This window comes from Mesocricetus auratus, unplaced genomic scaffold, assembly GCF_017639785.1.
Source record: "Mesocricetus auratus isolate SY011 unplaced genomic scaffold, BCM_Maur_2.0 Super-Scaffold_100022, whole genome shotgun sequence".
Classification (NCBI taxonomy): Eukaryota; Metazoa; Chordata; class Mammalia; order Rodentia; family Cricetidae; genus Mesocricetus; species Mesocricetus auratus.
In genome coordinates this window covers 27,768,413-27,794,300 of record NW_024429203.1, presented here as the reverse complement: position 1 = coordinate 27,794,300, position 25,888 = coordinate 27,768,413, and the positions used below count along the sequence as shown (strand labels likewise).

Here is a 25,888-nt window from a genome sequence, read left to right as displayed (position 1 = left end):
TTTTGAGCACAAAGTTCCCTTTTAATCACAGGGTATCCTGACACTAAGACTATTACAGAAGTTACCTAACTTGTAAATCAGAACTTCTTGGTGCCTGGCAACCAGAACCCAAATCAGGAAATAGACTGAGTACCAAGGTTGATGTAACCATGGGATTTGATGCATAGCCCTGTCGTCCCCAATTTCAACTTCCTGTGCTGTCAATATCACCTCATTGTTCACACTGGTACAAAGTAACTGTCGTTAAGGTTTGATTTTTTTGTGGGTTTGTTTGGTTGCTGTAAAGAAAAGGAAAGGAGGGAGGGAGGGAGGGAGGGAGGGAGGGAGGGAGGGAGGGAGGGAGGGAGGGAGGAAACAGAGTACCCTTGTGTAGCCTAGGTTGGCTTCAAACTCCCAATTTTCTTGCCTCTACTTCTCAAGTCCTGGGATTACAAGCACACACCAACATGACAGTTCATCAATTAGGAATTACAAAATAATAGCATAGGAATAAAAATTACCTCTTACATATTAAGAACTCCAAGCAAAGACGTTGTTTTTGAGTGATGTGTCCCTCTTTGCCCTCCTTCACACGTCTCCTCAGACAAGCTGTCCATTTTATACCCATCAGCACGGCCTCCCTTCTTCCTGAAAACTTCCAGGGACTCCTCTCGCTCCCCATAAAATACAGAAAGCAAGCTTCAGCATAGCGGAGAGGGCAAAGCAATCCTGCGTCCACACATCCATTCCTAGCCTTCTGCCCCATGCCATCCCTGCCTGCTATTTCCTGGAAAAGTCAGGAGTTTGCAAGCTGTCCCCAAATTCTTTAGTTCTCTTTCCCTCCCCAGCACATTTACTAACCCAGTTCAGATCTGACCTTCATCTCTCAAGGCCTGCATCCAATGGAGTATCTGAAAACAGCTCCACAGATTACTTAAGCCCTTGTGGTGCCCTTCACCCAGTCCTGTACTGGAGTTAATGGTGTGTGTCTCCATGTTCCTCAGCAGGTTGCCAGCACCTGCTGAGATATTGAGATGTTCATCTGCATGAGCTAGTACACACTGGGATTCAGGAATATAAAAGGAATGAAGAGGGAACATGGAGGGAGGGAGGGAGGGAGGGAGGGAGGGAGGGAGGGAGGGAGGGAGGGAGGGAGGCAGGGAGGCAGGGAGGCAGGGAGGCAGGGAGGCAGGGAGGCAGGGAGGCAGGGAGGCAGGGAGGCAGGGAGGCAGGGAGGCAGGGAGGCAGGGAAGAGGTCTGGGTGCCCATCACTACCCACCTCCCAGATACACGAAGGCCTCCCTTCCTAATTAAATTGTATTTCTAAATCACCTATCTGTTGCTTGTGCTTTTGAAGTAACACTTTGGTCTCGTTTCAGTCTTAAGAGGCAATATTACCTATATAGTACAGATGAGAACCCCAAGGCCCAGATGCATGCAGGGAAGAGCCAGGGCCTGGGCTAGGATCTAGGAGTTAGGTGATCCTTTGTCTCTGAGAACCAAAATTCTTATCTTCCCCTTCCCCACTCTCCCTCTCTCTTTCCCGTCCCTCTCTCCCTGTCTTCCTCTCCCCACACCTGTGTGTGTGTGTGTGTGTGTGTGTGTGTGTACCCATACGTATACACACAGAAACATATTTTAGAAGGAACCACAATACAGGAGGGGGCTTTTAGTCTTTTCTATTAAAAGAACAGTTCCACCTAGGCTAGCCAAGTCATGTATTAGAGATAGCAATCTATCTCAGCCGTTTTTATTCTGTGCAAATATACCAGTGTGGAAATAAATTTCTGAGGTTAAGATTGAAACATTATTTATCTCTATAGGCTTTCTTAAAGTATTGCATGCTGATAATAAGTGGACAGTTTCCACATTTACTGTGTCAGGTCTTTCTTGTCAACAAGCTTTTCTCTGTAAATGCTTGCAAAGTACTCGTGATGAAGTCTGAAAATCGCCATGGCCATGCTCTTTCTGCAAATAAGCAATACCGCCATGGCGTCTGCTCCATCTTAATGGCCAGCCCTCTGAAGTCCAGGCTGGTGTTACTATCCTCCTCCCAACTCCCTTATAACCTCTTCAAGACACCTCTCAATCTTGTATCTTTTTAAAATAACTCCACTAACTCCAGTTGGTGCTGACCATATGTATGGGGCTACCTACTGAAGCATGGGGAGCCTACCAATTGTCACATCCTCAGAAAAGAGTAATTCCCCCTACTCTACTAGCCAAGGCTAATAGCTCCTCAGCAAGGGTTGGACCCTGCAGATTACTCACCCCATCTATGCTGAGATTTTGGCTGGCTTCATCTTGTGTGGCTGTGAATGATGCAATATCCATGTCATATCCAGAATACAGCACATTACAGCATTTCTCCCTGCCCTACACCTTTTACATTAGTTCTGCTTCCTCTTCCACAATCCTCCTTGGGCTTGGGAAGAGGGAATTGAAACAGATGTTCTGTGTAGGGCTGGGCACTTAGTCTCTTTTCTCGGGATTTTGACAGTTGTGCAACTCTCTGTTGTCTGACCTCTCTGTTGTCTGACGCCTGGGCTACTTTTTAATTACTTTTTAAGCTAGCATACAAAATAACAGGCTTTACTATGATACTTTCCTACATAAATGTTGTCATACTTTATTCGTTTCATCTCTCTCTCCCTCTGCCCTCCCTAAACCAGATCTACTTTATTACTTCTGGTGCTTAAAGCTTAGGTGGGATGTGGCACTCAAGATATAACATTGAACAAACCAAGTTTTCAAGAATAAACAAGGCAACTGGCAGTGTTCCTAGTAGATGCTGAACACAGCCATATTTTCATTTGTCCAGCTTTAACCCTTTCTCATTACTTTGACTTTGCTCTTGGTATATTTTGAATCCCCCGCCCAGTCTCCCAAAAGTATGTGTCAAACTTAATCTTCAATGAACAATGTTAAGGAGGCGTTTAGTCCAGAAGGCTCCTTCCTCACAAATAGATGCAAGCCTACCAGAAAATTGTGAACGTATGGTCCTCTCAGTCTGTCACATTCTATGGCCTCCCAAGCTTCTGCCACAGATTGACATAGCAAGAACAGTCTTTCCAGAATTGACCCCTACACACATCTCCTCAGGAAGCCTCAGGATTGAATCTCAGTGTCACATAAACCAAGAATACAGAGTATTCTTGTAATCCCAGCACTCAAAAGATGAGATAGGAGGATCAGTAGTTCAAGGTCAATCTTGACTAGATAGATAGCAAGTTTGAGACCATCTTAGACTACATGAGACCTGTCTTTAGGAGGGTGAGGAGAAAAATATGAATTTGTCCCTTGGGTTTAGACTTCCCAGTGACATGAGCTGAAGAAATTACATTCATTTGTAAGTTTTATACATGAATCTCAGTTATGTTGTTATAATAACCTAAATGGTCTTGTTTTTCCACATGCTCTGTAAGTTAGGCAAGGCTTGTGCTTTTAGTGCCATTAAATAAAGGAGAACTAAGAACTGCAGCAAAGTCTAAGGACTTCATTAGGCTGATCAGTAAGCAATGGAGTCCATGCTGCGACTCAAGCTTTCAGACTCCTGCACCAAGACCCCTCTCTCCTCCTCACCAGCACCCTCTGTCCCTGCCCTCCCCACGCCACACACAAACCCATGGAGCAACTAGTACATGAGTGACAAGCTCCAATTTCCACCTGACTCTGGCTGCCTCCCATATTTTCTCTGCTTTTGTGAGCGTCCCCTTTGGTGACTTGGCCTAACCCAGACTTCTTCAAAATGTATGTGGCTTCACATCCCAACCCCCTTCCTGGACACTACATGTCTGTTTTGTCTCATTAGCTTTCACTCACCCAAGCATTTGTTGAAGTCTGCTCTGTGAGAGTTCTGGAGTGCAATCTATTTGTACACTAGAGTTTTCCTCTGTGTTTATCTCATTTAAATTCTGAGCGGCCATGTGAGCGAGATCATAATGAATTACTCTGGGTATTTTTCCACTGAAAATGAATCCAGGGACTGTTAAGAGGCTGGGGCTCACATGGAAATGCAGCTCCCTGGAATCAGGGGTGCTCTATGGTGTGTTAGGAATCTGGGAGCCACAGGCAAGATCTGTTGTGGCCGTTCTGTGTTATTCTTTGGACAGGAGCCATTATCAGCCCCTACCTAGGGCATCATGCGGCTACCCAGAACCTAGGTCAGTGGTCTAGACCTTGGGATTCAAATTGTGCTGAGTCTGTTTACCAAGGCTGCACAGAGATCTTCCCCAAGGAAGAGGTACTTAGCGGGCATTCACCTAAGCAGCATGGGGTATCACACAGTTATACAGAGGCCCTTTGGAGGAAAGGCTGCAGCAAGGCTGGTGAGACAAGGTGGCCATAGCCAGCATTCCCCTGAGTATCATCTCCATAGCAGAAAGCCAAGGATTCAAGAACTTGAAATTTGAACCCAGCCTTCCATATCTTTATAAGGGTACATTTGCTCTGGTAAGGAAGTAAAATACTTTTAACTCAAAAACATGCTACCTCAACAGGTTACTTTCAGCTGTTTAGGCATGTGGTCTGTGTGACTAGGCTTGACAACAATCCTGTAATCCCATTTGAAGGCAATGTGGGGAGGGGGGCCCATATATGCACACCTCTATAGCAAGGAAGAAATCCTACATGGTCTTACCTCAGCCACCTCCCTTCTCAAACTTCTGCTCTTCTCGCTTTTTCTTTTTTTAATTTTATGTGTATGGTTGTTTTTCTGGCATGTATATGTGTACTATGTGTGTGTAGTACCCAAGGAGACCAGAAGAGAGCACCAGATCCTCTAGAACTGAAGTTACAGAGTTGCAATTGTTAGCTTCCATGTGAGTGCTGGGAATTGAAAGGCTCTTAACTACCATCTTTCAAGAGTTTTACCCTCTCTTAAGTCCCATCAAGTTCTTCACAACACAGATGCATGCACACACATGCACCTGTGCATGCAGGCACACACGCCATGGATGAAATCATCTTGCAGAGCTGGTTTTGACCTGTTAGGATTGCATTTGTACAAAAAAGCAGTCCATTTTCTGATAGCCTAAGAACCAAGATGTCACCAGATCATGGATTTATAATAGCCTTGAGCTGACATTGGGCAGTATGAAACAGCACAGTCAGCTGAAAGATTATAATTCCCATTCTCAGGCCAGGCTAAGATAAGAGTTATGCCTAGCTGGGTGTGGTTACTCACAACTATAAATCCCAGCACTTGGGAAACTGAGGCAGGAGGACCTTCTGGGCTACTTAGCAAGACTCTGTCTCAAAACAACAACAAGAACTAAAACCAAGTCATTCTTAAATGTGTCTATTATGAGGACCTTAAGTGACATTCCTGGCCCAGCATCATTTCTTTTTGGGTCTCACTGGCAACACACTGCCAGCCCACTATCTTCCACTGGGTTAGTTATAGAGACCCAGACCCCAGTGGCTTGCTGATGTCTCCACTGACCCCAAATCCCTCTCACCATGCCATTTCACCTGTAGGCAGACTGGGTGGTGCAGCTGAAAAGCTAGCCTAAATACACCTCTCCTAACTTACCCCCAACACCACCTCCACAGACACACTATGCAGGGCCTGACTCTTCTTGAAGGCCAGCACGCCCTCTCACCTGCACCCACGCCTCCTCTCTGGCTGTGCTGCCAAGATGTGAGAACAGTAAATCTTTTCTTGTTCTTTTATTCATGCCTTCACTTCTGCAGACAGTGCTGAGAAAAACAAACCCCACAAAAATCCCTGTGGGTCCCGGAAATCTAGCAGCCTCTTCTTCCTTCCCTCTGATTATCTCTAGAAGGTGGGGGAAGAGGTCCACGTGGTTCCTATGGGGCGCAAGTCCCTTCCTCCTTCTCATGGCTGGACTAACAGAAATAGGGAGAAGGAAAGTGTTTGTGGTCTTTATGCAGGAGGCCCATTCATCTGTCTTGGAAAGTCCTAGAGCCCCTGGAGTATCATAGAGTTATCTGGGCAATGAGTATAGTAAGGGGCAGGTCAAAGCCCGCACCTATCCTTGCATACTTCCCATTGGGACACATGATAACAAGAGGTCGGGAAATGGTTGTGTGGGGGGAGAAGATTTGCCTGGTGTCTTCTCGTCCCACAGACCTAAGGTCAAAGCTCTTGAAATGCTGTCAAGTCATAAGCAAGCTAGTTCTTTGGAGCCACCCAAGGAATGGACTCAACTCAAAGGTAATCCAAGGGGAGTTGTAGGGTAAATAGCTCAAGAGGCAAGGAAGGTTTGAGTTATTGTGAGAAGGGCAATTCCATGAAGATCACCTTGTTCAGACCACTACTTTGACAGGGGGAGACCGAAATCTAGGGAGATCAAGTCATTAGTTCCAGTCAGCCCTTTCCCATGTGGCTAGAAACCCAGATCTAACTCTGGCAGAAATACTGTTTCCTAGTCACCCCGGGTCCATGTAGAAGGAAGCAGAGTCCTGATAGTGGGGCCCAGTCAGCACTGTTTGCTGCATCTAACAGAGCAGCAGCCCTGGTCTGCTAAGACGCTGGAGGAAGCAGAAGATCGGCAGCCATGAAACAGTGAGGGTCATAAGCACACGTGGCAGCGGAGGGAAGGAGAACACACAGAGGATGCAGGAGGCGTGGTTCCTGCTTCCTGGCAGCTATACTGCCCAGTGTTTTATTTCCATGTTTCTTCCATTGCACACAAGTCCAGCACTTCCAAAAGGAAAAGGCAGGGAAGGGCCCACAAATGTCCCTGGGGAAGAACAAAACTCTTCCACGGTTCCTAGCAATCATTCTAGAAAAGCAAGAGCCAAAGAGAGAGCCACAGGAGAGAGATGTTCTGCACGTCATGGCATTCACGGGATCCCACAAACCTGAAGAAGCAGATGGGAAAGCTCCTCCTTATCAAGGTGGCCGGAACCCATTTTCTTGAAAGGTATCAGGAGGTTCCAAAGTTCTGCGCAGTCAGGATACTAATCCCTGGGGCGGAGGGCACAGGTTTCCTGATTTATTCATCAAGAAGCCCTTGGTGTTCCCTTAGCAATTAGGTCCCTACACAGCGTAGTCCTCATTACTCCCTCTCGGGACTCGAACCTTCCTTGCAGCCACCTTCAGCCTGCACTCCAGCAAAGGCAGCAGAGCCGGTCTAGGCTGCTCGCTTCTCTTTCTTTCCCAAGAACTGGGCTAGCAGATGGTAGCAAAGGAAGGTGGGAGCCTCCGAATCCATAGACGGGACCCGCAGCCTGGCAAAAGCCATCTAAGTTTCTGTCAATAAGCAGGATCTCGAAATCAGCAAACTCTCTACATTGCATGTTCCTTGGAGTTTTCCTGCGCAAGGTGGCCATTTTGTAAGGTTTAAGTCACATCTTGAACCCAAAGGTCTCTGGCAGGAACTTTCCATGTGCCAGTGTGTACATACACTGGCATGCATAATTGTTCATGTGTACATATGAAGACCAGAGACTGACATCAGATAATCTCCTCAGTCTTTCTTCAGCTTGTTTTTTAAACAAGGTCTCTTCCTGAACCTGGAGCCCACTGGTTAGGCCAGACTGGCTTATCGGCTGGCCCCAGGGAGCCCATCTCTACCTCCCAGTACAGCAAGAGCCTTATCGCTCAGTTTTGTATGTGGGTGATAGAGATTGAATGAACTAGGGTCCTCATGCTTGCATTTGCCAACATCAGGCAACTCACATACACCTGTGATTACAGCTCCAAGGGATCCAGTGTCTTCCAGTATCTGTAGGCACACACACACACACACACACACACACACACACACACACACACACACACACACGTGCGTGGGCGCGCACACAGTCATCATCATCATCATCATCACAAATCTTTTAAAATTACATTTATTTACAGGTGCCATAGAGTACATGTGGAGGTTAGAGAATGGATGATTTGGGGGAATCAGTTTTCCCCTTCCACCACATGGCTTCCATGGATCAAACTCAGCCCATCTTGCCAGCCCCCAGGATCCTACAGGTTGTTGTAGGTAGGCAGGTGACTAGGCCAGGTGATCGGATAAAGTACCTTCCAGTCCGATACTTCTGTGTAGTATTGAACCACTTTACTCATCCATGGGCAAGGTAAGGATGTGGGTTGGTGGTAAAAGGACCCAAAGATCACATCCTACTTCTCTAGAACTTAGGAACTAGCAGTTATAGGAGCCAAGAAGTCTTTCTGAGCTAGATTTCTTGTCTGCAGAATCAGGTGGATAAAATAATATCATTACCACATGGACGCTGTGAGATCCCACACATCAGTAGGCTTTCTAAACCTCCACGTACTGCTCACATGTCATTGGTAATTGGAAGGTCACGGGGGCTATAATAATAATGATAAGCATTTTCCATTAACCAAATGTTTGTGGCTGTTGGGTAATATGAAAATGATCATTGCTTGTGGATTTGCTTTTAACTCCTCCCTTCCCAGAGGAACCTGCTGCTCCCCTCACTGCCTCCTTAGGGAGGAGCCACATAGAAAATTCCGGGCTCAGGCTGGAGACTGGAGGCACTTTGCCACCCACCAGAATTCTCTTTACATTGCCAGTGTGAGAGTTGACTCTCAGGGACACTTTTCTACAGGTAATGAAGCCAAGAGTAAATCGAGACCTTTGACTCTTCAGTGCACTACATGAAAAAAAAAAAAAAGACAGACCCTCCAGGAAGAATAATTACTTGGATAAACCCTTAACAAATATGCTGGTAAACTCACAAAGTTCTTGCTATTACTCAGTGCTAATTGCATTTCCTTGGGTAAGCACCATAAAAAAATTCATTGAGGTTTTTGGAAACAAGATAGCCATTGCATTTTAATTGCTGGAGACCAGAGAGTAGGGGAGAGATTTCACTGGGGAAATGCTAACCGGGAATAAACTGGAATAAACTCAAGAAGAAATCTCCCCAAGCTGGAGGGTTCAATTCCCCAAAAGAGAGCTACGGGGGAAAAGCCAAATCCTGTGGGGAGTCCAGCCTTCTTAAGAGCACTGACTCCAGTGGTACTCCAAGTCAGAGTCCCTGGACAGTTGGCCTTTTTTCTTCTTCTGCAGATCACGACATATAAGTTTAACTAACTTAAATAATATAATAATTAGGGACCTGCCAAAATTCTGGATGATGACTTGGAGTCAGTATCTAAGTTTCAAGAAACATTTACAGGAGGAAAACTGCATTTCTGTTCCATAGCATGTCTTTACTGTCAAGTGTGCTGGGTTTGGAATTGCCTGAGAGACACACCTCTAAGCATGCCTGTGAGGGAGGGGTTTCCAGAGAGGTGTCCCTGAGACCTGCCTTGACTGCCAGTGGCACTATTCCAGGGGCTGAGGTTCAGGACGAAAGAACCAGCATCATCTCCCCCCTCGCTTCCTGACGCTGTAGGACCAGCTGCTTCACACTGCTCAGCACAGTGGACTGTACCTTTTGTCTCTGAGCCAAAGTAAATTCCTTTGGTGGTGTATTCTGTCACAGCAGTGGCAAAAGTAGCTAATACAAAGAGGGGGAAGCAACCAAGATTATATCTAATTTCCATTTAATAAGAAAACCCTCTCAGTCAGTTTACAGAACTGTCATTCGAAAAACGGCATCCTAGTCTAATCCATCTTTCTTGCTTTATAGACCCCTGCCTTGTGCAGGGCTACTAGAGATAGCTCAGAAAAGGACCAGTGGAGTAGATAGGGGTAGGGATCCGAACTTCCATGTCTTCACCTGAGCTGGCCCAACCTTGGCCTCATCTGCCCAGGAACCCTTGAGATAGGGTATCCTCTATAGTTGAACTTAGCCCTCCTGAGGCCCCCTGGGAGAAAGCAGGCTTATGGTACCTCAGCATCCTCCTGATAGATGCATGTGGAGTCTGGGGAGGACAGAGGGACAGTCTCCCAGGTGCTTCCAGAAGCCTCTTCTGTTGCTTCTTCTTTTATCCCCTTCTCTCCCCATCATTCCCACTCCAGCCCCAGCCTCTCTCCTGCTGTGGAGGCTCTCCAGAGAAAGAAGAACTAGCAATCAGAGCCTTTGGAGAGGCCTGGTGACCCAGCTGCTGGCCCTCAGTCTGGGATGATCAATGGAAAGTCCGTCCACAGTTCTGCATCGAAGGTGGCAGCTGCTCCTCCTGTGGCTAGCGGGCCTGCCAGGGAGCCAAGAGACATAGGCTTCTGTGTAAAAAGGCTGAGGAAAGCAACAGTGTTTGGAGCAAGGGATCACAGCATGGCTCTACCTCATGCCAGCAAGGTGACTTTTTTCCTTAAGACAAGAGCTCGTGTACCCCAGACTGGTCTTGAACTCTAGCTAAAGATGACATTAAGCTTCTAATCCTCCTGTCTTCATATCCTAAGTGTTCAGATTATACATATGTACCACCATGCCTAGTTTATGAAGTGCTGGGGCTCAAACCCCTGACCTCTCGAATGCTACTCAAGCATTCTCCCAGCTGATCTACATCCCTAGCCCCTCATGTGACTTTATATTAGCACATCACATTCAGAAGGCAGACTTGTGTCTGTCAAAAACCTACACATATCTGCTGCTCTAGGCTTTGATTATGAATGCATACCCCATAAGCTCTAGAGCAGTGGTCCTCAACCTTCCTAACACTGTGACTCTTTAATTTGGTCCCTCATGTTGTAGTGATCCCACAGCCATAAAGTTATTTTCGTTGCTACTTCTGCTATTTTGCTACTGTTGTAATGTAATATTCAATATGCAGGATGTCTGATATGGGACCCCAAAGGGGTTGCAAACCACTGATTGAGAACTACTGCTGTAGAGTGTGTCAGTGGCTCTTCACTCACCCTTGGAGAAAGATAGTGTCTACTACCACAGGATGGGAGACTACTTCACACAAATACCCTGCTTGTTCAAGCTTTTGTGTGGGGAGGGTATTGTGGGTGAGTATGAGTGCACATGTGCCCCTGTGGGGTAAGTGTGAGTGTCAGAAGACAACCTCGGGTGTCATTCTTGACCATTCACACAGTCTCATTAGCTGCTGACTACACTAGGCTCTGCCTCCCATCTTGCTGTAGGAGACAGATACAGTCTACACCCTTCTATGTCACCCCCCCCACACACACACACAGCTTATGTGAGTTCTGGAGATTTGAACTCCTTACAATTACATGACAAGCATTTCTCCAACCTTGCCATCTGCCCAGCTAAATACTATGCTTTGATGGGCACTTTCACACAAAGTCCCCTCTTTAAACAGATCCAAGCAAGGGTCATGCAAGAATTTAACCGCCAGATGCTGAACTCTCTCTGGAGAGTATGGATGCAACCAGTAGTAACTGCTTTAGAGGCTAGGAGTGAAAGATGCTGGAATAGACAATAGATCACACTGTGTTTACTCACCCCAAGCCTAGCAAGGCTCAGCACACGTTCTACCTCTTTTAATCACCACCAAAGAGTAAATCACATCTGGCATGATTATGACCAGAAAACCTGGACTTACCAAGGGTAGGAACTTGCCAAAGGTCACTCTTAAAAGACAGATCAAGGTCACAGACTTGGTCTACCCTTTCCCGGCTAGTGCTTAAATTGCTAGAAACCCAATGGGTTTATGTTATAAGTGTCCTTTCTTTCTCCCCCCTGGAGAACCCCTAGCTCCATTTCCAACCCTCAGAAGGTCCCCAGTGTCCTGGTGCAGGTCCTTCAGAAACTTAGGTGCTCCCCTGCCCTACACTCACCCTCACAGTGTCGTGGATCCAGTCCAGGAACTCGGCTACCTTGGCATAGACGCCTGGGCGATTGGGCTCTGCACAGCCACGGCCCCAGCTGACCACCCCTACAAGGTGCCACATGTCACCACTGGGACACACCAGGGGTCCCCCACTGTCCCCCTGAGGAATCCAGATATGAAGACAGAAAGAAACAACAATCAGACCCATCTGGCAGATCAGCACCAGTCCACCATGAGGAATGGACTCTCCTGGTAAAGACGGGGGGCTCCTGCTTCCTGATGTCATACCTGCTGGCCTCACCTTCCACAAGCCCTTAGTAAGAACCCCCTAGGGAGTTTGGCTTCTCCAACCGATGTGCACTAACCAGGGGACCAAGCGGTTGCAAGTCCTCTGCTCCCACCTTCCACCTCCTGCAAGTCCCCTGCCCCTCCCTCCACTACCGGCCACACCTGACACGCATCTGCCCTTCCGTCCAGGTAGCCAGCACACAGCATGCGGTGTGTGAGTGCCCCACTGTACATGCACGAGCTGTTGCAGAGGTGGGTGCTGAGCAGGGGTACCACTGTGTCCTGCAGCATGTCTGAGCTATGAGCTGTAGACACAGAGAAAAGAGGCAGGGTACCAATCCAGGCCAAGAAGGCAGAGCATCAAGATGAAGAAGAGTTAGAGGTCATGAGGACACAAAGACCCTAAAAAGGAAGCTTGGGCAGCACTATGGACCTGGGACAGAGGACGAGCCTGCCCAGTGCCTAACTGGGAGCGAGGAGAGGAAGAGAAAGACACGGTATACCAAATGCTGAGGTCATGGTGCTCCTGGGACCAAGAGCAGGGCAGTGAAAGGGGCTGGGCTTGGTGAAATGTTCAGGGGTTATTCTCCATAGGAATACTCAGACAGGAGAGACTGAATACCCTGACTCATCAAGGGAAGAAAAGAGTGCCATTGTCAGGTGACCTGGGAAAGGGCTGCAGTTTGGAGAGTACCTGTCCCTCCCCATTTTATACTGAGGGCCCTGGGAGCTCACTCACTATGGCTGGCGTCGGTGTGGCCCCAGCCAGATACCCAGCACTGCGATCCTCTTGGAAAGTGCTGTTCCTTGGCCGGCAAGCACACAGCGCCCACAGAATCTGTGGAGAGACACAGTTCCAGTCCTGGCTCAGGCTGGGCTTCTCCCCTCCAGAACCTGGGTGTAGATCCTCCTCAGCCCCTTCTCAAGAGTCCTGGGGGCTGGCCTCTACCACCAAGCTTACTAGACAAATACATAGGTTGAGCAATGTTCCATCTTGGGGGTGAAGGTATGGTGTCCCTAGAGGTAGGCAGTATATTGGTGCCCTGCCCCAACCTGGGGGCTAGAGGGAGAATGGAAATTCTTCTGGTACTGGATACCAAATTCTAACAACACCCATTTGTCCTTTTCTCCAGGGTGTCTGATCCTTCTTGGGACTATATTTCCAGAAGTGTTTGACATAGTCTATGAGTGGAAACAAATACATTTTTAGGTAGCATATTGACATTCCACAACATAAACATGCTTCCCTCTAACTGCATCAAGGAGAAAGAATTCAATTGTTGCTGGTCCACACCTCTCACAATGCTGTCACTCTCCCATCTAACCAGAAGAAGCAGGCCCGGACTCTGCAACTTCTACAGAAGGCTCTAGCAGCCTAGAATTTTAATACCGTTTTGTTTTCAAATTACAGATCTGGGATGTGAGAGTGATCTAGCTGCAACATCTGTCGCTGGCTAGGTGGGTGTCCCCTTCCTTTCTCACTGCTCCATGTGAATCCCTCCCGAAGCTGCACACTTGGTCGAAGAGGACGATCTTCCCTGAATAGAGGAGGACCGGTCTTCAGTCAAGGGTATACAAGTAGCTGTGCTCCCCTGCTAGAACCTCCAAACAAGCTCTCAAATTACAGATCTGTGCCTGTGAATAGATAAGTGTGTTCATATGGGACTGTGAGTGCGTGCGTGCATGCGTGTGTGTGCGCGCGCGCGCGCGTGTGTGTGTGTGTGTGTGTGTGTGTGCATGTTTCTATGGATTTATGTGCTTTTTGAAAAGGTATGTTTGAGCATGCAGGGAGCTAGCTGGTGAACAGGGGCAGTCCAGCAGGCAGGGCCATCCTTGTTGGGTAGGTACTGTGACAGGAGGAACCCTGGTCCTGGAGTCAAGACTTAGGACTTTGTTCTTCTCTAGCGTTCCATGCTCTTGACTGTGCGTACTTCCTTCATCTCCGTTGTTACCAGGATTGGGAGAGAGATTCAAATAAATAAGAAATCTCTTTTCTACAACGTATCACTAAGTGAACCTGGGTCTAGCCTGGGGACAAGAGTGGAGCCAGCTTTTGGTGGAGAAGGTACAAACGCAGTTCTGCTTGGGACCTCAAAGCAAACCCTATCTCTGAAGCCCCACTATGAAAAGGGCCTGAATCTTTTCCTCCGAAGAGTTTTCTAAGTGCTATTGCAATCCAGTCTCAGAAGAATGCACACACCCTGTGAGTCCCAATGCACTGCAGGGCTTAAGATTTGCAACACTACAGCAAGCCTCAGGAATCCATTCGCCCTTCTGCCCACACCCATCGGTCTCTGCTTCTTGGTCTCCCTGCATCCAGCCTGCTCATCCCCAGGCCAGAGTCTCACCTGAGAAGTTCAGTGGAGTCCGGAGCTGCAGGAGAGCCACATCATAGTCATGGTTCTGGGCGCTGTACAGAGGGTGGGGAATGATCTTCTCCACCATAGCTCCCTGGTGTTGTCGGACAGCGCTGTGGCTGACCAGCCCCACATGAACCCGCCAGCTGGACAGGCGGGACAGTCTGAAACTGCACACAGAAACCTCCTGAGTCCAGAGAGGGAGAGGCGGGGAAGATTAACATAAGTAAAGTGGTGGGTGGAGGGAACTCTGGAGGGAAGCCATTAATGGCTACTGTCACAAATCTGTGAGTTCCCGGGACCCAAAAACCACGCCTCTTAATATTATCCCTAGCAGCTGGCAAGGTACTGGGCTGGAAGACAGTTCAGTCAACAAAATGCTTTCCCCAGGCAAGCATGAGAACCTGAGTTCAAATCCCCAGCCCTTACATAAAAAGCCAGGCACCATGTCATATGCCTATAATCTAACACTAGAGAAGCAGAGACAGGCAGATCCCTGGAGCTTGCTGGCTTACCCACATACCTGCACAAAGACACAGATGTGTAATTAAAAGTAAAATAAATCAGAGCTGGAGAGATGGCTCAGTGGTTAAGAGTACCGGCTGCTCTTCCAGAGGACCTGGGTTCAATTCCCAACACCCACATGGCAGCTCACAACCATCTGCAACTCCAGTTCCAGGGGATCTGACACCTTCACACCAATGCACATAAGATAAAGAAATAAAAAGAATCCTTACTTACAATAAAATAAATCTTAAAATGTATAAGATGGAAAGCAACTGAGGAAGTCACTTGGCATTGATCTGTAGCCTCCACAGGCACAGGCACACACACCACAAGTAAACACACACATGTGCATACACAAGAGAACATGCATACACACACAGAGGAGGAGGGATGTGAAGAACCAGTCTTCGCATTACTACTGCTCTTCATGCAGAACTGAACTGGGCTCTAAACAAGAACATCACCCTTGCCTCCTTGAAGACATAAAGCAGGACACAGGTGTTTTATTCCGGCTATACCAAGAGATGAATAGAAAAGGTGATTCACTGATCTTCTATCCACTCCAAAGACTTACCTGTACATGCAGTGGGCAGCAGTCACTACCCAGTGGGGTGCCAGCACAGAGCCCCCACACGTGTGCCTGGAGCCAAGCATCACACTAGCTTGCCATGGCCAGCGCCCAGAAGCCACAGCTTGACCTCCAACTATTCGAGAAGCCAGAGGTCTTGCCCCACACTCTGCCAACAGAAATGGGTAGGATAGAAAGGGAAAGCGCTGAGTGTGGAGAGTCCGCGTAGACAGATCTCATCTATTATTCCTGATTCTATGTAGGGGGACAGGAAGATGAGTGTATCGATTACTCCAGCCTGTGCACCCACTGAGAGCCGGGACCAGGTCCGTAGGAGTCTACGGAGCTCTAATGCCCACTCCATTGTACAAGTCAAAGTGTGCAGGTGTGAGAAGGGACTGATCGGTAGATGGACAGATGCATGGAAGCTAGGGGAAGGAACCCTGTAAGCTGTCTATCATTTGGCTCCAATTCACTTCCCACCCTTAGTCTCTGCTGGTAGAGCTTGCATTTTCACAGTCAGGAGTAATTCCACCTACAGGACCCTTCAGAAGGAAGGAGCAGGGTGACAGTAGTGAAGTAAAGAGACCATTAGCCCAGCGCAGTGACTGGTGGGACACACGGCAGAGACATAAAGGGACTCTATTTGGGCAGGTTGTATCTGCAAGGAGTCCCGCAGAGAGACAGGCAGGTAGGCAAGGATGCTCCAACCCAACTCACGGGCACACACACAGAAAGCAGAGCGAGCCCCTCCATACAGCTCTTCCACACTCAGGAGAACTGGAAGACTCCCTCCTCCCACTACCAACCCCCTGGACACAGGATATGACTCACCCAAACACTTGAGAGAAACAATCCGGCCAGAAGGACAGTTAGCGCTGTAAAACAGGGGCGTCCCTGAGAAGCCAGGCCGTGCCACCCAAAGGTCATGTACACCCAAGGGTATGGAGAGTGGTCAGAGGCTTCTCCACAGTTTTCTTTTGTATTCTTGACATAGTGTATCATGTGGCCCAGGGTAGATTCAAACTCACTCTACAGCCAGGGATGACTGTGTACCTGATCTTCTTGCCACAGCTTCCCAAGGACCAGGGTTGCAGTCCTGCACTGCGACTCCCAGCCTGTATCAACAGCTCTTAAGGCCGTGCTGTAGTCCCAACCTTAAGGCACTGCCATTTTTGCCATTTTCTTCCCCCCCTCACAAACACCCAGGCCCCTCCTACAACAGCAGCCTGACCATTCTGCCCCAGCAATCAAAGGGGAAACAGAAAGCCTCCACAACCCTGGAAGATCTGTTTGGATAAGGTCCATATTTCCAACACAGAATTGACAGATGAGAAAGCCCAGCTGTTCCCATGTGCTCTAAGTAAACAGATGCTCAGTGGGTAAATGAATGACCACAGCATGAATGGGCGAATAGAGCCCTATACCCAGGCAATTCCAGGCCCAACCTCTTCTCTGTCCCAGGCCCTTTATCTAGGACCTGCGGAGTCACACTCTTGTTCTTGTGTTCCCTCCCGCCCTTTAGCGTAAGCCTCAGCTCCCTTTTGGCCCAACATTCTTGTCTTGCCCTTCTTGTCTCTTCCTTTCATCAGCCCAATTCCTGGTCTACTTAGATTCTGTTTTCTAACCCTGTAGCCCTTCTACCCTCATGGAGGACTTGGGAATCTCACAGAGGGAAAGGAACAGCTGGGGTCACTCTGTCTCAAGTACATTCCTAAGAATGGATCTGGGACTCGGAAGAATGGTTCCAGGGAGTAGGCCAAGATAGCTTCAGAACAGGGACGGGGCCTCTGCCTGTCTCCATCCCCGAGGCTTCAGGAAGTCTGAAGGACCCCAGGCTGGGCAGACCTCTCAGCTTGTGCTCACTAGAGTATAGTAAGAGGCTTGTTCCATTTTGAGTTCCTTTCTTTTGGACTCAGTTTTTTCCTGAGATACTAGAATTATCTAGCGCAGCCACACAGGTCTCTTGACTTGGACTCATGATACTGGCCCCAAATGTGTGTTGGCTGCTTACTGGTGACACTGCCCTGGATAAAACTGTTTAACCTCACTGAGCCTCAGTTTCCCCCCCTGCAGAAGTGAATTATGGTTTGAACACAAAATGATCCCCCAAAAACTCACAGGCAGGGTACCTGCTCTCTTCCCATGGCACTGCTTTTAGAAGTTCTGGCAATTTTCAGCAGTAGAGCCTAGCTAGAGGAAGTAAGCCACTGATGTATGTCCCGAAGAATTGTATCTTATCCTAAACCTGGCCTTTCTGTCCATGCAAGGTGAACCACCTCCTGTACCCATTCCTTCACCATGATGTTCTGTGCTAGCACGTGGATCCAGGGGGCATAGGAGGACCATTCTAAATCCTGTTCCAGTAACTAAAAACCTTAGGGTTTTTGTTGGTTGATTGGTTTGGTTTGGTTTTGAGATAGGTCTCCTGTATCCCGGGCTGACCTCAAACTCTGTATACAGTTGTGAGTGACTTTGCTGCTCCTCCTGCCTCTGCTCCTGCTTAGAACTCAAGCAACAACACCACACAGTTTATACATTACTGGGAATTGAACTCAGGGCTTTGTGTGTGCTGGACAAGCACTCTACAACATCTGAGCTACATGCCCAGCCCCAGAGCCTTGCATTTCTTGTGTGAGATGAATACTATGTGACAGAGCACGTGACCTGGGTTTGTGGCTTATGACTGGGAAATGGTCTTCTCTGGTCTCATTACACTGCCCATGCCCCCACCATCAGGCTCCTCTGCAGGAAGACCTTCCTAGACTGCTCACCACTCAGGTAACCCACAGAGCCCTACCTGGGCTGCCACGCCTCCTGTAGGAGGCCTCCCAGTCTAGCAGACAGCTGAGCAAACTCCTGGGACCTGGCGAGCTTGATGTCAGACAGGTTCACTGCCTTGTGCTGAGTGAGCCTTGGCAGAGGAAGAGAAAACAAGAGGGACTCAGCTTCAAACCGTAGCATGAATGAGGCTGGGTAGTCAGAAGTACACCGTACATGATGCCGTGCCAGCATTGTGAATGAGCAGGACCATGGTGGTGACTTCTTCAATCCACAGTCCCCACTCCAGTTCTCCCACAAGCCAGCCTGCTCTGCATGTCTGGCTGTTACCTGAGGTGCCCAAGACTTTGGCAAATGTGCATCCCCAGGGTGGGGTTCCAGCCCTCGTGGCAGACCAGGAGCCAGTCTGGCCGAGCCTTTACTTGTACTTCAAGCAGGAGATCCTCGCCATTTATTCTGAAAGATACTGAAACCACAGCGTGAAAAGCCACCTGCAGCTGCCAAGGCAGGATGAGACAAGAGGAGCTGGACACGCGGATCACGCCAGGTGACCAGCTTCCCTGTGCTCCCGGGTGTCTGGTCAGTACAAAGCACAACGTGACACCTTTCTGTAGATGTTTGGGGTTCTGTGTTTTGACCATGTGCTTTAAGAGGTGCCCTGAGAGACAAGTGAGATGATGAAGCAGGTAAAGGCACTTGTCATTAAGCTTGATAACCTGGGCTGAACCACAGAAACCATGTGATAGAAAGAGAGCCAACAAATTGTCCTCTGATCCCCACATTCAGTGGCATATGCACACACACACACACACACACACACACACACATAAAGTAAATAAATGAGGGCGTACTATAATACTCTTTATCACAACAACCGTACAAGAAGGCAATTACCACCCTCAACAGAGGGAGTACCAAGGCACAGAGAGGAAAGCAATTTGCCCAAGATCATATGATCAACACAGGATGGATGGATTCAGGACATAAGTCCAGTCTCCTGAATTCAAATATTGTGACCATAATAGTTAATATTTATCAACTGCTTTTTGTCCATGTTGTTACAAATAGAATTTTTCACATACACATTCTCTCTCTCTCTCTCTCTCTCTCTCTCTCTCTCTCTCTCTCTCAATCCTAGATTGAAACTCCAATCCCTCCGTGCAACTAGAGCCTTGAAGAAAGTAATTAAGATCAAACAAGGCTGCAGCTTGGTTTGGAACAGTGCTTGCTTAGTATGCATATAGCCCTGGTCTGCATAACCTAGGGGTGGTGGAACCTGCCTGTAATCCCTACACTCTGGAAATGGAGACAGGAAGCCACACTCAAGCCCTCTGGCTACAAGCTGAGTTAGAGGCCAGTTTGGAGACATTAGATGCTTAACTCAAATAGATAGATAGATAGATAGATAGATAGATAGATAGATAGATAGATAGATAGATGGATAGATGGATAGATGGATAGATGGATAGATGGATAGACAGACAGACAGACGGATGGATGGATGGACAGACAGACAGACCGACAGACAGACAGACAGACAGACAGACAGACAGACAGATAAGATCATGGGGTGCTGGTCCAGTGTGGTCACATCCTCATAGAAGATGCCAGCACAGCCATTCTTTCCTTCCCCACCTCCCAGCAAACAGAAGACACTGTAGGAGGATGCTGTGGGGAGTCAAGAAGAAAGTCCTCACTAGGAATCAAGTTGCCCAGTTCTCTGTAACTGATCCGCTAGCATCCAGTCTGCAAGAAAATAAATGTGCTCCCCTCCCCCATCTGTAACTTTTTGTTATGGCAGGCCAGCTGGCTAATGCAAAGGTCCAGAACTAAGCTTCTTTTATATATTTGCACACTTTATAATTACAACTTCCTGCAGTAAATATTTTTATTTCATTTCCATTGTATATAGAAAGAAATGAAAGCACAAAGAAATAATGCACCAAAGACTATACCCCTAGCAAAAAAAAATAAGAAAACCCAGCCTTGATCTAACTAGCATCTCTAACTTTTTCTAACCTCCAGTCTTTGGGCAGCATTATGCTCTGTGACCCCCAACTCTCACCTGGAATAATAAGGGACAATATGGAGTTATGCCTCCAGATGTCCAGGTGACCCTAGTGTTCACATACTGCCACCCCACAATAGCTCCTCTTCCCCCATACTAGTAGCTCACACTACCCTAAATGACAAGCTTCCATCTTTTCTACCAGTCTGACTTCCTAGCCACGTCCCAGCTAAAGATCAGGACACTCCTCATGGAGGACACAAATCCTAGATCTGAGATCAACACTGCCAGATAGACCTTGTCACCACCCTCATCCCAGTAGAAGATGAGACAGATGGGTGGTTAGCAAACTGCTAGTCCTTCATTTTGGTCCTGAAGCTGTAAAGAGTCCTGAGCTAGGTGAAGGGCTGTAGCTTTGAGGGAGTGACCTACCTGTTTTGGGAAGAGATGGGAGAAGCTCTTCCTTACTGCTGACTCCTGGACAGCTCAGAGTCATCTCCTCCTCCTGCAAGGTCCCGGAGATGGGTGGAGAGGCAGCCGGCCATAAATACAATACTTCAGGGAAGTACAGAGAGTCACAGTGAGGCTGGGAGTGGGGAGGTAAATCCCCTGGAGCAGTTCAAGATGCCTAGCAAGTCAGTACTGCGGGAGGGGTAGGCCTGCCTCCTAGAGAATCCCTATCAGCCACATTGCCCTATCAATCTGTAAGGGGGCACAGGACTGTGTCAAACTATCCTGTGTTTTTATTTGACTGTCTCTATCTCAGGAACAGTTTGCAGAACAAAAAACTGACTAAAACCATGGACCATCCACACAATTGGCAGGACTATAGGACCAAGCTGCTCCCTCTGACACCTAAACCCCTCCTGTTCTATGGGTAACACCTTCTGCCTTGCTGTCTACACAGCACAGATGAGGGAGGGGCTTATTCGTCCACATATAGTGCCTGTTCAGCACCTGCTTCTGTCTCCAAACTTCCCCCAAATCCTGTCCTCCACCCCTCTCCAGACAAAAGGGCCCAGCACTGACCTAGGAGCCATGAACCAACTCCTGCTCCGGCCAGCAGCCCCAGGGCTCCCAGGACCGCACAGCCACGTTGCAGGCAGCACCAGCACTGGGACTGAGAGACTATGAAGGAAGCAGAGAGTTGCCTGGGTTTCCTGCTTCTGCCAGCAAGCTTTGCTCAACCTTGAGGCACCAGTAAGTTCTAACAGGAGCCTGCCCCTGCCCCATAGGCTCAAAGGAATAGAGGCAGGTTCTGGTCCCTGAAGCCCAGCTCCCACTTGGTCCTGATGTGGGGAGTAGAGCAAGTAGGGGATAAAGAATGAGATGTCCTTCATCTTCACACTGACCCAAGAAGAGAATACGGATGAAGGAAGATGATCCTTTGCTGACCCCATCCTCTCCCTCCCTAATGGCCCAGTGTGACCTACTGGGTTGCCGCTGGTCTCCCAACTCTGTTCTGAAGATCCCAGATCCAGGACCCTCTTCTGTGCACCGAACTGCCATTGGGCCTTGGTCATCCAGTGTTGGACTCTGAAGAAATAGTTGTTGGAAATCCAGCATCTCTACACCAGGGCTGCCAAAAGAAGACCCAGCCCTCACCGAGTCCTAGATTCTAAGCCCAGTCTTGCCCCTGAGGCTAACTATAAATCTCTGTTCACCTTGGAGATTCCTATCTAGGCTTCTTCTGTTCTCCCAGAGTCCCTAACCCTATTTACTTCACTCTCACATGGCAGCGGCAGAAAGCGGGAAACTGGAATCCAGACTTGCTCCACTCCAAAGTCTATGTTCTTCATTAACCATGCCTATTCCTGCCTCCCGTGAGCATCAAAAGGGCCCCGCTTGAGGTCTGTCAACATCCCACTCTAGGCTCCTTTATTCCTTTCTGTCTCAGAAAAAGAGGACACAAACATACACACACACACACACAATCATTCATTCCCCAAGAGTATTTGGCCCAAGAACATAAGACACCCCGGGAGACACTACAGGGAATTCAGGATAAATCAGCATGGACTGGAATTCCTCAAAGATTTCTCAGTCTTGTCCCAAAGACAAGTCATAGTACATGTTAAACGACCACAAAGAGACTAAAGCACCCATGGCTTTCAAAAGATTAAGAAGTGACTTCTCACCAACAAGGTCAAGCAAGGCTTCTAGAGGGGAGTAGTATCTAAGGCAATGTCCCGTGGGGGAGTAGGGCTGGAGCTAATGTGTTTCTATCAGGCATTGTGCAGTTCAGACAAAGGACGCTGATGAAGCAAAGACAGGGTGGTAAGAAAGCAAAGAGCAGAGTGGCTCACATTTATGCCCAGAGCTCTTGACCCATGAAGAGCAGTGAAATAACATAATTGGCAAGCACTGAACAGTACGTAACTAGATTTACAATCTACCGTGGTCTTTGAGAACTCAGACCATCAGTCCAAACCTCAATTTTAGCATTCATAAAATAAGAGTGATAATTCCTACTTCCTAATGAGCAAATTCCCTCCTTCAGTGTCCTCTAGCTGCAGCTGGTAAGTTGCAGGGGGCAGGGGACACTGCATCCCAACCCACAGGAAGGGGTTAGGTCACTGGCCTGGCCATTATTCTCCATGTTACCAAGCCAGAGCAATCTAAGATGCAGTTATGAGCGTGGTGGTCCAATCTTTAAAGTGCCCAGTAGCCTTTGCAGCCTCAGTGTCAGGATACGCCTTTATTCCACCACTCCTAGGCTTTTGCAATCTTATCCTTCCTCATCTCTCCATCCTCACTGCCAGCAACAGCTCACTCTACTGCACTGAGCTCTTCCTCAGCACCTTCAAATACTCTCCCACATACAGAGATCTTGTGTCTGCTGTTCCCACCCCACGTAGCTGTCTCCTACTGACCCTTCAGTGTGGAGGTCAGTTCTTTGGAGAGCATTTTTAACTTATCACTGACCTCCATGGACCTTGCTTCTGTCTCTTTTCTTTCGTACTGGTCTGTGTATACCAGGGACTGGCACTAAAAGCATAGCCATAAGGAAGGAAGCAGGGTGGTGGTGGCGAATGCCTTTCATCCCAGCACTCGGGAGGCAGAGGCAGGTGCATCTCTGCGTTCGAAGCCAACCTGGTCTACAGAATGAGTTCCAGGACAGCAAAAGCTACACAGAGAAAGACTGTCTCAAAACACCAAAGAATCATGAAAGGAGAAAGAAGAAAGGAAAGAAGGGAGGAAGGGAAGCGGAGGAAGGAGGAAGGGATGAAGGAAAGGAGAAGGAGGGGAGAAATAATGTGGTTCACCAGGCTTTTTTTTTTTTTGAGACAGGGTTTCTCTGTAGCTTTGGAGGCTGTCCTGGAACTCACTTTGTAGACCAGGCTGGCCTCGAACTCAGAGATCCGCCTGCCTCTGCCTCCTGAGTGCTGGGATTAAAGGTGTGCGCCACCAATGCCCGGCCTCACCAGGCTTTTTAAATTATAAAACACAAGCTACGTGCGAGTTACAATAATATAAATATGAAGCACATGTAAGATGTAAATCCTTCCTCGAGGAATTTATGATCCCATAATGTCTGGAAATTATACTCTAGCTGAGTGTGGTGGTGTATGCCTGCATCTCAACACTCGGGAAATAAAGTAGAAGGATCATAAGGCCATCCTCGGCTACAAAGTAAGATGCTGTCTTAAAAAGAAGCGGGGGGGGGGGGGAGGCTGGGAAGACTGCTCAGTCAGTAAAGTGCTCCTATGCAATCATGAGGGTTTACATTCTGTCCCCAGAACCCATGTAAACCCAGGGCCTGGTAGCATAAGATTTTAATCCCAAAGACAGGGCCTTGATGGCCAGCTAGTCTATCAAACCAGTAATTTCCAGACCAGCAAGAGACCCTGTCTCAAAAGAAAGAAATAAAGATGGGTAGCACCTGAGGACCTGAGGCATGAAACCTGGGGTTGTTCTATGGTCTCCACATGTGTATGCACAAATGCACTCACTTGTACACACACAGGCACGTGCGCGCGCATGCACACGTGCACACACACACACACACACACACACACACACCAAATTGTAGTCATTCCTACCTGAATATCACCTTTTCCTCTTGACACATTGGATTGTCCCAAGTGATGGCAAAATCCTGAACCACTGACTCCAAAGCAATATTATCCTAGGTGTGATTTTCAATGCAACATCTCCCAGATTCTGTCTTTGCCACTTGCTAAACTTGCTTTCCTCGCCTTCCATCCATAAGGAAAATCCATCAGCCTCACCCAGTGCAGCCCCCCTAAACTGTCCAAAAGTGGTTTCCCTTACCTGCCAATGAGCCCCCACATCAGTAGCACACCCAGGGCAGCAATCCAAACCCTTCCTGCAGAGTGAGATGCCAGCCCATCCCCCCACAACACACACACACACACACACACACACACACACACACACACACACAGTCAGAGTCAAGGTAGGACTGGGCCTCCTACCAGAGGTGGGCCATACTTCTCCTGGAGAAACATAGCGCACCATGTATCCTAACACACATACTCTATCTGTGCCCAGAGAGGTCAGCAGGCTTGGGAAAACCAAAGCAAAAGTGAAGTAGCCATCAGCATGTGTGACTCTTCTCCAGGGATGTAGTTCTTCTTAACCGGATACCACCTCCAGTGAGAGAGCCAGGGCCCATTATAGAAAGAATTCCAAGGTATGCCCAGTCTTTCCTTTTGTCTCCATATCCCAGAAGCTAGGCCAACCTCTGAACAAATCACCTTACTCAGGCACTGACCGGGCTCCAAATGCACCTTCCCCACCCCACATGGCAGCCTGAAAGCACGGACCTTCAATGGGAAGACACTCCTTTGGTGCTCTAAGTATGAAGTTTAATTTAAAGCTTTACTCAGCATAGCCAAGGGCAGACTACATCAGCAGCCCAGAGTAGGGATGGCAAGAGAAGAAAATGCAAGGCAGTATCTGGAGAGAACTCTAGCTCTGCAGCCCCTGCTAGGATGCAATTCCTGCACTAGAGCTTCCAGAGCAGGCTCTTCTACCAGCCTAGCATCCCGGGGAGGAGGAGTGTGAGCAGGGATGGAGGGACGCCATGGGACACAGCCTTACCGTGTGACTTAGTCGCATTGATGTAAGGCTGTAAGGTCTGCTGGGCAGGGTGTGGCTCCCGTCCTCACGCTAGGATTGATTCGACAACCCAGCCAGCATGGTTGGAGGATGAAGTCTCCCTGGTTCACACACAGCCCCTCCCCTTGTCTCCCACCCCTACACACATAGACACGCGCCAGAGAGACAATGAACTATGCTCAGGTCTCATGAATAGGCCTCTTGTTATAGAGAATTGGGCAAGGGCTGGCTTGGGCCTGGCAGCCCCAGCCCCTCCTATCTGTTAACTGGAAGCTTGGGAACAGAAAAATGGGTTGGGGGTGGGGGCAGGACTATGGTTGCTTAGCAATCAGGTCCCTTGTGCCAAAAAATGTACCTCATATATGCTAGCACAATCCCCCCTTCTTGCTGACAGGGCTGCACTAGAGATAGTGACATTAGCATTTGTGGAAATCTTTCTGAGCTCTGGTGGGAGCTGGCCTATCCAGCTGTCTTGGGTTGTCACCATGTTGGGGCTGATAGGTAATGCTGAGGAATCCTTGTCACCCCTCTCCGGCCTGGCTGCACCTTTCACCTGATTGCTAAGAAGTGAGGCCTCCCCACTCTGTTCACCGCTGGGATCCAGGAGTGGTCTCTTGGTACTATCTTGTTTCAAAGTTCAAAGTAACATAGCTGATTCCAGGCTGGGCCTGGACACACCTGGG

The 25,888-nt window shown here is 48.4% G+C and overlaps 1 protein-coding gene and 1 long non-coding RNA gene across 5 annotated transcripts in view; both read right to left on the bottom strand.

Annotated features, from left to right (window-relative positions):
* The window catches only part of LOC110340783, a 63,958-nt gene extending 62,888 nt beyond the window's left edge, over positions 1-1,070 (bottom strand). Inside the window, exon 1 of one of the 2 annotated variants that reach the window (XR_005870329.1) lies at positions 501-1,070. This is a non-coding gene — a long non-coding RNA (uncharacterized LOC110340783). The remainder of the gene's footprint in view (positions 1-500) is intronic. The other variant, XR_005870330.1, reaches the window with a different exon arrangement.
* An 8,385-nt stretch (positions 1,071-9,455) lies between these two features.
* Tmprss5 (transmembrane serine protease 5) lies at positions 9,456-25,323 on the bottom strand. Of its 3 annotated transcripts, none has more exons than XM_005069289.4 (13): positions 25,188-25,323; positions 21,554-21,656; positions 21,150-21,248; positions 20,553-20,675; positions 18,443-18,578; positions 18,132-18,245; positions 16,166-16,209; positions 15,338-15,500; positions 14,248-14,426; positions 12,639-12,737; positions 12,062-12,204; positions 11,619-11,771; positions 9,456-10,063 (listed from the first exon to the last, which is right to left on the bottom strand). In XM_005069289.4, the coding sequence occupies exons 1-13, from the start codon at positions 25,203-25,205 to the stop codon at positions 10,055-10,057; spliced, it is 1,383 nt and encodes a 460-aa protein (XP_005069346.2). In that variant the 5' UTR covers positions 25,206-25,323; the 3' UTR covers positions 9,456-10,054. The 3 variants fall into 3 exon arrangements, with proteins under 3 accessions (XP_005069346.2, XP_040586015.1, XP_040586016.1); XM_040730081.1 differs by having other exon boundaries at positions 11,619-11,716; XM_040730082.1 differs by lacking the exons at positions 11,619-11,771; positions 12,062-12,204.
* Positions 25,324-25,888: the final 565 nt, after the last annotated feature.

Coding starts and splice junctions, on each gene's coding strand:
- Tmprss5 (XM_005069289.4), bottom strand. Junction 15,501..16,165: donor TGTTTCTCTCAAGTGTTTGG/GTGAGTCATATC, acceptor TTCTGTTGGCAG/AGTGTGGGGCAAGACCTCTG. Junction 11,772..12,061: donor GAAGGGCAGATGCGTGTCAG/GTGTGGCCGGTA, acceptor TGGATTCCTCAG/GGGGACAGTGGGGGACCCCT.